The 13,028-nt window shown below is 36.0% G+C and overlaps 1 protein-coding gene across 4 annotated transcripts in view; it reads right to left on the reverse strand.

Annotated features, from left to right (window-relative positions):
• Positions 1 to 13,028, reverse strand: part of st6gal2a (ST6 beta-galactosamide alpha-2,6-sialyltranferase 2a) — a 41,110-nt gene that overhangs the window by 6,657 nt on the left and 21,425 nt on the right. For all 4 annotated transcript variants that reach the window (XR_006924808.1, XM_046842631.1, XM_046842620.1 and 1 more), the window contains 4 exons: positions 12,114 to 13,005; positions 5,235 to 5,332; positions 3,906 to 4,007; positions 1,367 to 1,541 (listed from right to left, as the gene is read on the reverse strand). Coding sequence is in view for 3 of the 4 variants with exons in the window: in XM_046842631.1 (XP_046698587.1) it covers positions 1,367 to 1,541; positions 3,906 to 4,007; positions 5,235 to 5,332; positions 12,114 to 12,960 (1,222 nt within the window). In the remaining variant the exon portion in view is untranslated. The remainder of the gene's footprint in view (positions 1 to 1,366; positions 1,542 to 3,905; positions 4,008 to 5,234; positions 5,333 to 12,113; positions 13,006 to 13,028) is intronic.

Raw genomic sequence — 13,028 nt, forward strand, 5'->3', positions numbered from 1 at the left:
TATTGTCTGTAAATAAAATTGCCTTTAAACTGCTTATAATTGTCCTTGCTCATCTTAGGTTGCATGAGTGTGAGACGGATCCTCCGTTAAATGTTACCATGAAAAAAAAAATATTGTCCAATTTCCTGGAGGTGATTAACCTCATGGCTCTTGACAGGCGCAAGTCTAGAAACTACATCTGCATTAAACCACGTTCTTGTCATGCTATAGTTTAGTTATATAAGGGATTTTCAAAAAGTCAAATGTATAACTTTTTAATACTATTAAGAATGAAACACACTATCACTAAACTTGCACTTCGCCATAGCTGAAAAATAAAACTCTTTTTACGTCTGTGGTACAATCCAAGAGGGAATTGCAGCAATAACTAAGCGCTAATTCGCTGTTGCACATGGTTTTAATTTGTAGTCATAAGACAGGAAATTGTATTTGGACCACCAAAGGAAAGAACTACAACACCATGAAAACAAACAAAAACCCCTTTAAACATTCTAAAGCACTAAAAGGGGGCATTTCATTAAACAACAGAGGTAGTGTTACAGTATAATAAGATCAGTTTAATTTATTTAACACCTAGAATACTGAATTTAAAACATAAAATTCCAGGTTCCCTGCAGAAACCCTGTCTATAATACAAATTTTGATACATTAAGTCTAATATTGGTGAGCCTGTGCCTACTATAGATATAAGTGGAACCCAATGAGGTCTTCTGCTGTTGTATCCCATCTGTTTCAATGTTCAATGTGTTTATTGAAAACCTCAAACCAGTCCACCTGGCACAAACATCCCTGAACTGATCACCGAGATGTTGATCTGAAATCACCTGAAGCAGTTGGCCCATATCTGCCTGAATTAATTCACTCACTGCTGCCACATGATTGGCTAGTTAGACAGCTGCATAAATAAATGGATGTACAGTTGTTCCTAATAAAGTGCCAATTGTACCACACTGTTGTGCTCAGAAATCCCTTAAGGCCTGGAGAACACTCAAAAACAAAATGCGATAGACAGAAAAACTGACTAAACAGCTAAAGTGAAAACAGCTGTGTCTCCTGCTTTGGCTGAATGAAAGCCTGAAGCCAAATGAACATTTGTGGAATGATCAACAGCCCATGCTTTAGCATACGCTCAGCTGAATTACATAGTGGTCTACAAATTAAAAATAAAAAGCTACCTCTTCACCAAGCACTTGAGCACCAAAGTCTCTTGATCGGTTTAATTTTTGCTTTTCTGACCTTTCTCTAAGAGTTTCATCTTAATAATATTCTTCCGTAAATATGGTGCACAGACTATAGAACTATTCTGTAGGTCACCATGGTTACAGTCATTTGCTAAAGGCTATAAATCGAAATGTAAATGTCTTACCAATGAACCCTGATGAAGGTGGATTAGGTTGAATGTCCTCCAGTGTATTAGCCTGGATCACGTCCCATAGTTGCCAAATAAACCTGGGGTGCAGAATGTAAAATGGCTGAGCAGGAAACTTCTTTCTGTACTTCATGTATGGCGTGAACAGGTTGTAGTCTGGGTTCTTGTACCACTGTAAACAAATATACACACAAATAACGGTAATTATTGTATTTACTTCACATATATGCAATACATAAAAACTACCAGGGCCATAAAAGATCAATATGCATAGCAGTGTGTAGGGATTAGGGCAGCAGCTGTTTATTATTTTAGTAATCGAGTATTCTACTGATTACGCCAACGATTAATCAGGTAACCGGTTAAGAAGTACTTTTTTTTTTAATAAAGAGCAATTCTAAATATACAAGAGAAAATAAGACAGGTCTCCTTTTTAGAAGAATTTACATTTTATTGCTGAAATTTCACACAAGCATATCTGTGAAAACTAAACCAATTAAGAGCATTAAATTGCAAATACATATAATTCTCTCTCTCTCTCATATATATATATATATATATATATATAAAATCTCAAATAAAAATTTATTTTAGATTTCTCTTCAAAGTTATTTCTCGCAATTCCGACTTTTTTTTCCCCCCTCGCAATTTTGACCTCGTTTCTTGTATACATCCTACATTTCTGGTTCATCCACTGGTAACCATGTTGTGGGCCTGAAGTTTGAAGCAGTTGGTGTATGAACGAGGCTCCTCTGCTTCATCTGTCTTGTTCCGTCTTCTCCAGGAACTGGAGGAACTCTCAGGGATCGGATGGTTATTTTGTAGCCTTTTTCATTTTCAATGTGTAAAGCTTTCGGGCACTACAGAAGGGGTGTCGCTTCCGGTTGGCTAAAAAAAACTTGGAATTGCAAGAAAGAATTGGGCAAACACTTTTTTTTATGTGGCAGAAACGAGCTTCCATATGAATCTTCAACTTGCACTTGCCTTTTCTCCCTGTTCCTCCTTTTTTTCTAATTCTACAACGTCTTCTGCGCTACCCGTCCTGGGCGTTTTAGAGTTTAGCGGGTGGTGCCTCAGTAATAAATGGTGCTCCCAATGCTCCTGTGTAGTTAAATGAACTAAACAAAGCATCAAGGCAAATCATTTGCCTGGATGATTTTTTTTTGTATTCAATTTCCTCAAGTTATTCGCGGTATCATTTCAGCCCTAGTAGGGAAATGTACAATATCTGCTACAATAATGCTGGAGCGAATTAAACTGGTGGCATGAAAATACAGCAGGTGGCCTACAGGTCATGCTTTCTGTGTGCAATGGATCTGGGTACTGACTTAATTGTGCAGAAAACAATTAATAGAAAAACAGATCATATCATAATTACAGTGGCTTAAATTGACAGGATTTGCCAGAATAACATACACTTTTTTTTTTAAATTGTAGACTTTATGGAAGCATAGCTAGAAAGGAACCTTTGCTCAAGAAGAGCCAAAAGGTTTAATGTTTAATCCGAAACAATGTTATTTGTAGTCCAATTGAATCAGATGAAAGTAGCTGAATATACATTTAAGGCATTATATATGTATGAATATGTACATTATCAATGCAAAATGTAAGAGGGTGGTATGTGTGTGTATGCTGTTAAGGAAAAGTTAACACTTAGACATGTTTTTATTAAACAGTTTTACACTATTCACAAGTCCAGCAAATAGAAAAAACACAAACATGAACTGTTTATTTTTAAATGGCATAAAATGATGAACCATTCATTATCCATTAAAGTTTAAAACATATTTAAATAATCAATCCTCTGTTGCTCATCTTTCTATTTATTTTTAATGTGAACTACAAGTCAAGGTGATGATGTACTTTTTATTTATGGATATATACTATCCATTGATCATTTTAAAAACAATTGTTTACATTTTGTTAAAAACATGCTCCAAATTACTGAAAATTAACAAGGCTGCTCTGTAAAAAGCAACCATTTAAAAACCAGAGCAGGATAAAATTGTGGATTGTGATCGTGCCTAGAAAAGTCAATAAAAGTTGAGTGAAATAAGGCAATGTGTGAAAAATGTAGAGTTAGACTAATAAAGTGAGCAGAGAAATAAACTTTGCATTAACATTGACCCTTGAAAAAACTACTAATTTTGATTCTCATCACAAAAGAATCGATTTACAAACTGCATCATGTCTACAACACAATAATCTATCATTATGTAGCCTTTAGCTTACACCCCCACACACACCCACCTTCATTACATTGCATTTTTGGCAGCATAAAAAACTGAAAATCTCAGGCTTCAACTAATTGTTAACATGATTGACACCACATGCAGTCTTAAGTGAACTTATGCTGGAGGCAAAGGCAGTGAAGAGAATATGTAAGTGATGATGGCAACAGAAATAATAATAATTAAAAAAAATCTCTTCCATCTAACAAATTCAGTTACACAGTTTTGAGGTCGGCTACAATTATTCCAAGCTTTTTATATTTACAGAATCGGGACTATTAAAAGCAAGAGGCATTAGTACTCACTTTACGCAGGTTGACAGCATATGGAGCAGGATCCCAGGCTACCAGGGTCATATTCTTATACAGCGAGCTACTGTTGAAATGGTGGCTGGGATTTGCCAGGATCTACACAGCAATGAGAAAAAACACAGCATGCATATATACACGCATATATATATATATATATATATATATATATATATATATATATATATATATATATATATATATATATATATATATATATATATATATATAGACAAAAATATAACAAAATAAAGCGCCTGTTGCTCCATGCCCACCTCAGTTATTTACACAAAATAACTTTGCGTCATACACATACATTGTGCCTCTACATTCTTGGGTTTAACGTTCTCCATTACTTATAGAATAAACAGCTTAGTCATAACAGCATAAAATATATATTTTATTTATCATTTACTACTCTAATAATGACAATTATTTTAAAAGTTAAATACAGTAACTGTGCTTTATATACATTAATTTCATTATCTAAATATTGTACACATATTCCATCACATACTGCACAGCCTTTCTCCGTGTTATCATTTGTGTGTGTGTGTGTGTGTGTGTGTGTGTGTGTGTGTGTGTGTGTGTGCACGCTACCTATTAGGCATAGAGAACCCCATGAATGTGAAGTGTTGAATCTTCTATGATGGACAAAACCACTGAAATCACAGCACTGTTAAATCATGTAATCTAATTGGTTAGAGGTTGTTGATTACTTTTCTATAACAGGAAACTTAAACTTAAAATAGCACTGGCTGTGATTTAAACCCTGTAGCAATGTGGTCATTTTAATAGGTAATCAAACAATTTGTAACTTTGCTAAGAGAAATGCAGCAATGTTGGTGTTTGGAGTTTAGTCTTTATTAGTCATTTACGGCAGTGGTTTCAAGCGCAAATGCTTTGCAACAGTAGTTTATTCAAGACAAGGGAGTTTGCATGTTTCCAGTTTCTTGTGAACCTGCAGATTTTGTCTTATTATCCACAAGAGAAGGAAAAAAAGGCTCCAAGGGAACAGCAACTTATAGCTGCTATACGGTAAGTGAACTTGTCTTATGTCTCAAGTCTGTTCCATAACACTGAATGTTGATTAATAATAAAAAAAAAAAAAAAAAAAAGTAATTGTTGGCAATCTGCTGTGAGATGTGAAGAAAAAACAGTTTCAGATAAATTATTCACTTTGGGGCATCAAAAAAATCTCACTGTGCTTTATTCTTTACATGCCCATGCTTCTGCTGCATCTAACAAAGATAATTATATAGTGTGAAAAACAACAAAAAAAAACAAAGTACAGTCAAACTTATAGCACAGTGAACATGATCTTACCTGGGAGTTGATGATGCGAATGGTAGTCTTATTCCCAACGTCTCTTTCATAACCTTTGGTAGGGGCTGAATTAAACCTCAAAACAGCATCATGGGAATCTAGAAGAGCAAAATTTGACTTCACTACGTTTTCGATGTCTACAGGTAAGCATGTGATTTTCATAAGTTCATGGTTTTAATAGAAAACGTGGTGGTAGATTTATAGAGAGAAATTTAGTTAGTACTTATTCAGTTTTATTTCACAGTTTCTAAATCTAGATGTTCCTGTCCACAATAAGATGTGACTTAAATGGCAATTCGTTCACAGTAGATGATGTACGTAAGCCATAAAACGGGCAAGTTTTTTTTACTTGATACTTGTCAGTAGAGAAATTAAATGCTTATGACCGAACTCTGGTGGAGGTTCAAGTCTTCTATTCCATAGCTTTTTATAAGGTTTGCTAAATCCGATATTAGACAGGGTTATGGTTAGCGAAATCATAAAGACATTTCTAAAAACACGATATATTGTAATATTCTAATATAAATGATAGGGCTGTATTTACCAGTCTGGTAAAGGTAACAAAAGTCAATAGCATTTTTTTTTTTATCTCTTTAAAAATGGCAAATTAGATTATTAACAGCTACTCATTCTGACTCCATACTTTAAACGCAGCTATTACTTGCTTGCTAAAAGGTTTTTTAATTCATGATAAAAAAAAATTAAAGAATTCACAACTAATTTCCAGATATATATAAAATGTACTGTTGAAAAGTGCTATACAATTGTGTATATGCATTTATATTTTGTTCAGTTTTTTTTTTTTTTTTTAAACATTAATATTAGCAAAATATTTATCTTTAGACAGGTATAAAGGTTAATAATTTTATTCTGTGCACAAAAAAATTAATTACCAAGTGTTACGAATTCAAAAAACATTTTAAGCAATTTAATAGGTTATGTTATAAATACTTGGGCTCCAACAAAACATGACTGGTGACAATAGAGTTTGGGCAAATAGGTTTTAAGAAAATATCCCTGAGTCATCAGTACGAGATACCAGTGTTCAGAACACATGCAAATAAGTAGGTGCAAATATCTCACATCTTGCCATTTGTTTCAGGTGCTTGTGTGAGGACTGGTGGAATCATGAACTCAATTAGTTACCAGAAGATTACAGGCAAAACATGGTCATCTCGGACCTGGCAATAATTCAAGCTTTTTTTTTTTTTTTTTTTGTTTTAAAGAGAAGCCAAACTTCACATTGACACAAAAATGATAAATACAAAATATTTTAAGAACTTTCTCAGTCTCCTGGCTTAAACCCTACTGAAGAAAAAAAAAAAGTTCATTTATTGTCATTAATAGAGAAGTGAACCAAAATCAGTAGACATAAGATGCAGAAACTAAGTTCTGTCAGGAGAGATGATTTAAAAATCATTTTGAAACCACAGTGTTGTAGACAGGACTGAATGAACCCTACTTTTTATATAAAAACAAAATGTAACACGAGCACCATAAGTCTACTACGATATTAACTGAAACATAGACAAGGAGCTGGTTTTGCTTCTCTGTCATTTCCTGCCTTTGTGTAATTACACTGTATATTTAAATGGGAACATATACGTATAATATAATTATATGCAAAATGTACAACTGGGAAATAAGCGAGTCAGAGACTCATGTAGCGCCACCATAACCTGCAGGGAGGCTAATAATAAAGCAGTTTTTTCCATTTCAAAGTCCTATTCAACCTTGATCAAGAGATGTGCATAACCACACAGCCTCACTGACATTCCGACTAATTTAATTCCTGTCTTGGTCTAAAGCATCAGATTTCTCATTCAATTTCCAGCCACAAATTGAGGCACACTTTTACTGTTGTTTACATTAGAACCAAAATGAAAAGACGACAGAAGCAGAAAAAAAAAGCAAAGTAAGGATGGCGACTGGAGCAAGTGGAGCAATGAATTATTGTTCATTGGTACACGTGTTACAGTAATCATGTTTAGAGTGACCTGTAGCTCTCAAGGTGTCGTTAATCATGTCGTGAGATAAAAGAAAAGAAAAAAAAAGGAAAATAAAAGAGGCACTTCCTCTCCCTAAGTGTGAGTGAAAAAGTTAGCACTCTACACAAATACTTTCAGATGAATACTTGTTTAATAATTTCAAATTATTAAAAACAAATCTGTTACACACAGTAAAGACTTTTAAGTTGGACATTGTTCCTCTATGACAGGGGTCACCAACCTTTTTGAAACTGAGAGCTACTCCTTGGGTACCGATTAATGTGAAGGGCTACCAGTTTGATGCACACTAATAAAATAAATTTGCTCAATTTACCTTTTATTATATGTTATTATTAATAATTAATGATATTCATCTATGTGAAGACACTGATCATGTTAATGATTTCTCACAATAATTATCAACAATATTTTTACAAGGTAGGAAACCGATAAAGTTTTGCATATTGCTATTCATTATAAATCTCTGCAAGTATTTACATTTTCAAATGATCATTTCTACAACATAGTCACTAGCCACTAACAATTTTAAACAAATCATTCACTACGTTGCATCCCTCTAGTGATCAAACACAGAAATTGAATTAACAGTGGGTAATGCGTATACTGACAGATTCAAATACCAGTATTTGTTTTTCCAGTAATGTATCTCTCAAGATAGGAGATGGAGCAATGCAGTAAAATGGGTCCTAGCAGTCATTTATGAGACCACTAGGTGGCAGAATAACATTAAAGATTGAAAAACTTGACAATACACAAATGATGCTTCGAGCTCATGTTTAAAGCGACCAGGGCTCGTATTGATTACAACTACTGCCCCTGAAATAGACTTGATCAGTCTGCACAAAAAGCTTTTAGATTCATGGTTTCTCTCTGCATGTGTTTGTATCCTCATTGGAAAACCTCTCATGTCTACTCTTGGCTGCACAGTTAGCTCTGCTTTTACTGGCTTTTCTAATTGTTCCTAAGCGCTTTAAGCCACTGAGAAGGGGGGTACACTAAGCCTGGCATTGGGAATTATTTTGAGATGTGAGCAGGTCTAATGGTCTTAAAAGAACCATTGTCTCCTCATGAAAATACAGCTTGTCAATGTTCAGGACATCCTTAAAAATCAGTAGAATATTTACTGTAAACAGAAATCTTGGAGTGTTAGCACACAAATATATGTGGCATGGTCAAAATTAAATTACTGTTTAAAAGGGTACAAGGCGTGACTGACAGACAGGCGGGCTCGTTCATCTCTTTATGTAAACGGTCCAAATGAGGTTGTAATATTAATATGAAACGACTCCTGAAACAGCACACCGCACGTTTAAGAGAAGAACAAAGAGAGTTGGGCTGTCGCCATGGAAACAATTTCACTTTCACTGCCCATTGAAATGCCACTCTGCTACTGTGGGTGCCAATGCTGGCACCACGCACCCAAAGGCCCCGGGATAATAGCAAAGGGCAAGAAGATCCCACAATCTGAAATGCTAACCAAAGGGGGTGAACAAGAGCAAAGCCAAATTCAGACCAGAAAAGGGGTCAGTAAAACAACTCTACAGTTTCTCTACCTCGCTGCTTAAACAGAAAGATCTTGAAAATGGCGTTTTCAGTTATATGAAGCAAATGTAGCAAAGAACATAAAAGCTCATGGTCATTACATGCTTGCCTCAAATTACGTTTATTAATGATTAATTACATTTAATATATAATACAATTATTTTTGTTAATCTAAAATTGACGTTTCATTTTAGTCATTGCCAGAATCACTGCCACATTGGCAGATGGGTTTACATAAAATAAAATAAATACCTATGAAAAATATCCTGTTTGTTACTCCAGTCTCATACTGGAGTGGTCAAAAGATTATATAACACTAATCCCCACTGTTCCGGGAATTAGGCTGATTTAGCATTTCACAGGAAGGCATGTGTCATAGGACCTTCCAGCTAGACAATGAGCCAAACATCCTCAAAAACAGTGGATGACTACGTTTCAAGGTTTTGTAATGCCCATCCAAATCCCAGACGTGTCTACAAGAGAGGATCCTGGAGGATCTGGAGATCTTGTGCAATGAGAAGTGGCCTCAGATTTCTACTTCTGTATTCATCCATGTTACTGGAAACGCATGCAGCTAGAAGTAAGCTCTCTGATTACATAGTATCTTTGGATAGATTTTCTGTGATTTCCTTTTCATAAGCAGCATTAAAAGACCTGTGATTATTGACTAGTCTTTTCTTTGAGGCTTATATGGATACAATTGCCAGAATAGCCTTCTTTCATCTAAAAAAATATGGCTAAAATAAGTATGATGTTAATTAATGCATAAAAAGGTTTGACTTGTTTAATGCCTTACTGTCTGGATGTTCTCACGACTGCATGAATAAGCTCCAGTTAGTACAGAATTCTGATGGTGGTGCGTCTCTTATCCCAGAGAACCCTCATGAATCTTGCAGTTAGTCCCTACTTGCACTCTGATCACACTGTACAGTGTCTAAGTTTTATGTAACAATAATAATGTTTCTTTCCAACACACCCCTCCATTATTTCCTTCTCTTCCTCCCCTCCCACCCCCTCCCTCCCTGTCAAGTTAAACATGCTCCTGAGGTACCAGTGACCAGTGTTCCTGTCAGTTTCTTCTTTTCACATACGCCTCATCACGACACTCTACCTCTGGTTCGAGTTCTCAACAATTAGAGACCACTCTGTGCAGCTGAGGATGTTCCACACGAATAGCCTAAATATGCATGAAGTAACCAAGCAACCAAAAAATGATGAATTTGGACTGTAATTAATACCAGCCTGTTACCCTGGCTTAGGACAGCAGTTTGACCCTCTATGATCACATGATAGGATGAAACTATAATGAATGGACATTAGTTACTGCACATTAGGATTGGTTCCTTTTTTTAGTGTAGTTCCTTTAAAAGGTTTCTTCCTCATACCACCTGAGGGAGTTTTTACTTGCCACTGTGGACAATGGCTTGCTTGTTAGGGATACACTTACAGCAACGAACATATAAATAAAAATAAATAATCCCCTTCTATGTAAAGCATATAAATTCAAAATGTATAACATATTTCTGTAAAACTGCTTTAGAATATTTAACAATTGCTAAAAAGTGCTATTGACCCTGTCAATATCTGCCATATATATATATATATATATATATATATATATATATATATATATATATATATATATATATATATATAGATATACATACATACCATACATACATACATACATAGTACAGACCAAAAGTTTGGACACACCTGCTCATTCAAAGAGTTTTCTTTATTTTCATGACTATGAAAATTGTAGAGTCACACTGAAGGCATCAAAACTGAATTAACACATGTGGAATTATATACATAAAGTGTGAAACAACTGAAAATGTTATATTGTAGGTTCTTCAAAGTAGCCACCTTTTGCTTAGATTACTGCTTTGCACACTCTTGGCATTCTCTTGATGCCTACTTTGAAGAACCTACAATATGACATATTTTCAGTTCACTTTTTTGTTATGTATATAATTCCACACGTGTTAATTCATAGTTTTGATGCCTTCAGTGTGAATCTACAATTTTCATAGTCATGAAAATAAAGAAAACTCTTTGAATGAGCAGGTGTGTCCAAACTTTTGGTCTGTACTAATATATATATATATATATATATATATAAAAAAGTGGTCATCCAGCCAAACTGAGTAATCAGGAGAAAATGGCACTCTGGTCACTCTGATCGTGTGTGGAAACGGGACAAATTTCCATAAGAACAACCATCACTGCAGCCCTCCACCAGAAGCCTCTCCTCAGTGCAGCGTTGGAGGAGAGCGGAATAAAGTTCAATAAAAACATGTTTCATAGAACTCAGGACCTCAGTCTGGGCTGAATATTCACCTTCCTACATGACAACAACCCTGATCCCTGAACCCTGAGTGCAGGATACAAATTCCTTGGAGTACTAATCACCGTTGAGCAATCACTGTATACATACAAACAAATGTCTACACACCCAAAATCGTTTCCTCAAATGCTTAAAACTTTATATAGAATCCTCCTGTATGTTTGTCAGCACCATTTATATTTATCAACACTGGTCTGCTACTTCACATGGAAAAAAAAAGTCTTTCCAAAGGTCTCAAACACTTTACAAGACTTTTTAATGAACAGACACCAGTGTTTATGAAAAAGCAGCAGATCAAAAACAAGGAAGTGCATAATTTCCTCTGCTTCTCAGTAGCAGACATAACCTCAGACGTTTGACTTTCTACCAGGAGTTTTAAGCAAAGTATTAGGGTAGTCGGTCAGAAAGTAAACATACAAGTCCTTAGATCACTATGTAAATAAGTATTTAGGTAAATTGAACTGTAAATTAGTAACTTACAAGTACACAAGTCAGTAAGCCAACAATTCAGCTAGTCCATGATTATTGACTGACTGAAAGTGAAAGCTCAGTGGTTAAGATGGTTGGCTTCTCATCAGAAGATTGAGCGTGCAAATCCTAGTAGCACTAAGCTTCCACTCCTGGGCCCTTGAGCAAGACCCTTAACTTTTAACTGCACAGTTGATTACATTTGATTATTGTAGTGTTGTTTTGGATAAGAGCATCTACCAAATTCAATAAATAGAAATGTAAAGTAAATGAGTAAGCATATCTGTACACAAGTAAGACAGCGAGCCAGTACATAAGCATTGATAATGCTTTATCAGGTATGATAAGGATATTACTCTGAGGGATGTAGTAGATTTTTAAATAATGTGTTAGTTTTTTTATAATTTTGTTTTAATAATACACTATAACACTACTAAAATGAAACTTTGAAACAGTATAATTTAGGTTTGTAGTATTGTTAAAAATGTTGTTAGACCTTCATCTACTCACCAATCTCCTTTCCCAGGCCAGAGTGGAGGATGGCACCAGCTGAAGTGACTACAGCACAGGAGCTGAACCCTGTTCCATGGAGGCGCTCTAGGGGCAATGCAGGTACGATCTTCTGCCAGCCCAGTGAAGAGAAGGGTAACTCTTCTCCATCCAGGGTCTTCACTTTGGCCTTCCTCTTCATCTCACACAGAAGGCGTTTCTTATTTCTCTGTGCATGTCGCCGTCCCCTGTAGGACACTCCATGTTTATTAGTGCTCATGTAGTCTTTTACAGCCTTCTGCAAGCGTGGACTAAGCATGTCCACCGAGGCGCTGCCCTTCCACAAACGATGCACCACTGACTTTGACTTAGAAGAGTAAAATTCCTCTGCATTTGAGTCAAACCAACTGTTGGTTTCTCTTGGACTCATTCTGCTTCTGTTCTCTTCATCGTCCATTCCCACCACCTCTTCAACATCTTCGTCTTCCACCAATTGAGGGAAGGTTTGGTTGCTATCCTGTCTTTCCTGCATGTGGGTTGCAGTGCCTAAGCGTGAACTCAAAGACCATGTTGATAGGCTGTGGGAATCTGGGTAAATGTAAGTTTCCTGCTCGCTGTTGGGTATCTGCTCCTTTTGAGCTCTGGAGGTTGTGGATGCTGATGTGGCAGGTAACAGCTGGCGAGAGATTATCATAGCACTGCGAGTGTTGCCCTGCACAGAGGTGAGGCGGCGCGCGTCAGCATGTGAGAGAGCCATGGCCTCATCGACACGTGACTCCATAAAGTAGGAGAAGAGGGCAAGGAAGAGCAGTGCCCAGGTGAGCATGAGCCCCAGCGCCAGACGCCACTGCTTCATGCTGGCCTTCATTTCCCAGGAGCCCTCTGTTCTCAAAAAGAGAGGTCAGGAGGAGGCCTAATATATAAATAAAATAAATA

The sequence above is a fragment of the Silurus meridionalis genome, chromosome 3, assembly GCF_014805685.1.
Source record: "Silurus meridionalis isolate SWU-2019-XX chromosome 3, ASM1480568v1, whole genome shotgun sequence".
NCBI lineage: Eukaryota > Metazoa > Chordata > Actinopteri > Siluriformes > Siluridae > Silurus > Silurus meridionalis.